The following is a 4,457-nucleotide window of genomic DNA, read 5'->3' on the forward strand; positions in this document are numbered from 1 at the left end:
CTGCTTCCTGTCAGTTTGTGACCGTTTCTAGTCACACACCCCCCAGGGGCGCCCTGGTAAACAGACCATCTCCTAATTCCTTGCTGCCCCCTGCGATGAATTTGTAGATGGCCACAAGATCACCTCTCAGCCTTCTCTTGGGGAGGCTGAAGAGAGCCAGGCCCCTCAATCTCTCCCCATAGGGCCTTACCTGCAGGCCCCTAACCATCCAAGTAGCCTCCTCTGGGCACATATTGAAAAAGAGAAGCAGCATTTTAGAACCAAAGTAACTGAATTTGAACTCCCAATGAGGTAGTTTTCTCAGAAACTTGTACCCAACCAAAGGGTAAGAATTGTGCTTCTTTGAACACATTCTGGTGGAAAGCCCACAGCCATCTGCAGCTGAGGACAGTTAGACCCTGGCATCCCCAATGAGACACCCGAAGGAACACAAAGGTTCTCTAGGATCCTCTCTCCTATTTGAAAGGTGAAAGATCTGGAATCACATGGATTAAGACATGTCATAAACCAAAATTTCACCTCCCGGGGAGCAACAGAAAAGCTAAAACAGGCAAATGAAACAGAGCAAGCGAGGAGGATTAGGATGCCAGGTACAAGGTGAAAAGACAATCCAACCAAAGCACTGGCTCCAGAGTTGTAAAGCTTCATTACATCAAGCAGTAATATGTTCAGGGATGAGTACTTGTCTTTTTTTCTTTCCAGAAACCAGATCCTTCTCATTTGTGTCCCTCCAAAATATTGCATTTCCCTTCTCAAATAGGATCTGTACATCACACCAGTGTTCTGGGTACACCCAGGACATTGCTAGAACTTGAGTTCAGCACTTATCAGTAGCATGGAAAGGTTTTGTATCATCAGGGATAGCAGACAAATGCAGTTTTACCTTTGGGTGGTGCCAACAGGCCTTCAGACATCCTCCTCTTCTTGAGCTTATCCTTGATTTGGGAAGTCTCCATGGCTGCACTGCTCACCTCCAGTTCTCTGGGATCATGTTTCAAGGCTGAACAGGGAATCTGAGACGCATCACCTGGGGCTGCAGTGTCCAGATGCTGAAGACTGCTCTGGCTGTCCCAACCTACCAGAGGGGAAATGGCCCTGGAATAAGGTGGATTCCCATCTCCACCCCATATACAAGATTGCTTCTTCATCTGAGCATTTAATACAGACTGAAGAGAGACTGAAAAACCAAATGGAAGAGAAGGGTTGAGCAAGTCAACCTCATTCTTAATCAGTCAGTCTATTCTGGGCAGCTGTTTTATTCTAGTTTCATAAGGCAATTGATTTTTAGGTTGGGTTCAGATAAAAAAAATATTGTGAATCTAGTACCTGGATTGTCTGGCCTGGAAGGAGAGAATAAAGGCACCAGCTCGAACTATGAGTGGGGAATACCATCTTAAGGTCTTTGGCTTCTGAGACTGAGAACTGGGATTCCAGCAGTGGTGCTGGTTTTGGTTCATAGGAATCCAGACACATGGTCTGAGGATTAGGACTGACCCCCCTAATCATTGAGCTTCTTACTATTTTCTGGCTGGGGTTCGAGAGGAGGGAGGGGTGATTACACCTCTGCCCTCAGCAAGCCTCTGCAGTCTGAAACGAACATATAGACTTGTCGTGGCAAATGAAGACTAGAAAGGTTGATTTGGACAGCAGAGCTGTTAGAGCATCCCTCATCCCCTGCAGTCAGGTTTGGAGGCTTAGGTTTCCATTTGGCCTGGACCATGGGTCCTTACCTTCTTCTGCTGTTGTCCATCTGCTTCCACATAATTGCAAATTTGAATCGACACTTCCCCCTCGCAATGACCTGCATCTGGGCTTGACTTTGGGGACACTCCCACAGTACACCGCAACAGGGGCCTGGAATTTAGCTATAAAACAACAACAGGAAAATTACACAAGCATGTAGCATTCAAAAAAAGAAGAGAAAAAAAAAAGACTGATCCTTTTCATGCATTATAGTCAGATACACCAAGCTAAATCTAGGGACCTGGCTCATGCAAAATTCCCTTTGGATTCAGTCCATCTTATCTAGCTTGGCATTTATATCAAGCTAATTGCTGTGGTATCTGACTGCCTTGTAAAATTACATAAATCCTTGTTAATGGTCCACCCAAAGACCTAGGCTTTCTCTCCTCCCATCTTGAAGGTTCAACTACCCCTTCACCAGGAGAGACTTTTACAAAATTCAGTTTGGAGGGAGTTCACAAAACAAGTTCCAAAATTCTGTGCGTCTCCATAATTTAAACCTCAGCTGTTCCCCTCTCCCCAGGAGAGATCCTATTAAAATAAAAAAGACACAATTAATAACTCATATGTTTCTAGCTGGGAAAAGGATCTGTGTTCAGTTAGAAGTGGAAGTCGTATGTGACAAACTTCTTTCCATAATACAGATTATTCATTCAACTGTTCACCCCTGTCCCTTACTTCTCCATTTCCATCCCGTCTAGTTCCAAAAAAATGCTCTCTACTATCCTTTCCACTTTTCATCTCAAAGATTCCACAAGACAACATACACCCAAATAAAGTTTGAATTAAGCTTTCCAAATCCATGATACCATGGAAGGTACAAAGTCTGGAAAGATGCTTCCCCATTGTTCATCCTGACCACCATTTCCCATGCTTTCCACATCCCAGGTCAGGCCTAAATACCCTGACATTGAAAGGCACTGACAGCCTTCTGAGTGTACAAAAAGGCTGCCAAATGTACCCAGTACAGCCAGAAGCCCTACTGCCTATCTCGCCATATAGAGTTTGTACATGTACCATAGGCATTGGTGTTCTTGAGGCAGGACACAAGCCTTTGGGAGTTAATTTCCTCTGGGCAAACGCTGAGCAACTTGAACTGCAGGAAGCCCCATGGTGGAGATGTTTTCTCTGCAAAACTTTTCTACCTTCAAATACCACCTCTGTAGAGTCTCCCTTACTCACCTTTGGCTTTTTTCCCCCTGCTTCCCCCCACCTCCTCCCCTCAACCTGCCTTTCCTGCTTTACCTTTCATTCTCCTAATTTCTACCTATTTACATTCTCACTGACATCCTGCCACACTTCTAGCCTCTCTCATTCCTTGGAGTCTCAGAACAGCAGAGATGCCCTATGCCTGACAAAGGGCAACTGCTTGAAAGCTTGCTGAGAACTTTTTTCCAACTACTCAGTTGGTCTAATAAAAGATATCACATCTACTCAAAGAACCTTGCCTGCCATGGTCAATTCCAGTCTTTTACCTGCTGTGAAATCCCCATAGGTTGCCATGAGTGTGGACAAAAGACCTCTTTTCAGCTGAGAGGCTGTTTGCTGTAGTGCTCTGCACTCAACCGGCTTGTAACAGTGGTCGTGATACTGGCTTCCTGTAACGTCCAGAGGCCTGCATGGAAAAAAACACCACCACCACTAACACAGGTGCCAAACTTCATTCCCTTGAGAGCTGCCTAATAATATTCTTGCTTGGCACATGTTAGAAAGCTGGCAAAATCAAAGAAGAAGGTAAAAATCACAAGCCCAATGGCTCAAAGCCATATTTGAACTGCACATTCACCACCTGTTGGCAAACCCTTTTGCAGGCAGTTTGAGTACTTCTGAAGAAACTGTTGTCAGCAGGTCCATATCTAGCCTATGGGGTGAGGAGAAAGGACAATACAGAGGCAGGGTGTTATCCCTGGGAGGGTTGAAGTAGGAGCATCCAGAGAGCAGCAGAAGCAATTGTTATTAAATCTTTGAAATAAGGGCCCCAATTTACATCTACGTACTGTAATTGCACTGCAGCCTTGTATCAAGGCTGATTGCAATGCAATGTAAGGTGAGGCTTAGAGGGCTATGTTGATTAAAAATTAATTTAACTGAATTTTAACATCAGGGAAAGGTGCCCAATTAACTACCCTCAAGTCTTTTCTGTATCTAGACCCTGGTTATCAAGCTTCCCTCCTTCCCATACTTCCTGTCTCTGTCCCGATTTAGAATGAGGGAGTAGATCCGCTTTCATGGCCCACTCATCCTGAATATTTCAGCTAGAGCTCAAACCAGAACCCCAAGTCTTCTGAATTAATCAGCAAATACAGACAGAAAAACTGCCATTAAACAAACGAATGAAAATTTACAGTGCCCCCCAGTAGCATGTACTGTACTTCAGAGTAAGAAATACTAGGCAAAAGTCAAATACCACAACACAGTCAATGCTGGCTTTTATTGGAGACAACTGTATGCACATGCACAAAAAAAATACACCACATGTGCACTCACACATGCACATTCACATAAACACACACTTCCTAACATTTCAAAAGTTTTAGGGACAGTACTGGAAGAATACCAAAGCCCAAGGCTAATAAATGCTAATAGTAGCCTAAAGGCTACTACTAAATTTAAGGCTAATAAAAATCTGCATTTGCCAATTACATTTAATTTTAGTCCAATTCTTTCCTTTATAGATTTCATAGGCATTTGGGCTGGAAGGGACCTCGGAAGAT

At 44.0% G+C, this 4,457-nt stretch overlaps 1 protein-coding gene across 1 annotated transcript in view; it reads right to left on the reverse strand.

Annotated features, from left to right (window-relative positions):
• Positions 1–3,364, reverse strand: part of FAM179A (family with sequence similarity 179 member A) — a 60,014-nt gene extending 56,650 nt beyond the window's left edge. Inside the window, 4 exon segments of the mRNA XM_019527669.1 lie at positions 884–1,075; positions 1,731–1,865; positions 3,219–3,294; positions 3,296–3,364. Coding sequence (XP_019383214.1) covers positions 884–1,075; positions 1,731–1,865; positions 3,219–3,294; positions 3,296–3,364 — 472 coding nt within the window.
• Positions 3,365–4,457: the final 1,093 nt, after the last annotated feature.

The sequence above is a fragment of the Gavialis gangeticus genome, unplaced genomic scaffold (assembly GCF_001723915.1).
Source record: "Gavialis gangeticus isolate Ggan-Ray unplaced genomic scaffold, GavGan_comp1, whole genome shotgun sequence".
Classification (NCBI taxonomy): Eukaryota; Metazoa; Chordata; order Crocodylia; family Gavialidae; genus Gavialis; species Gavialis gangeticus.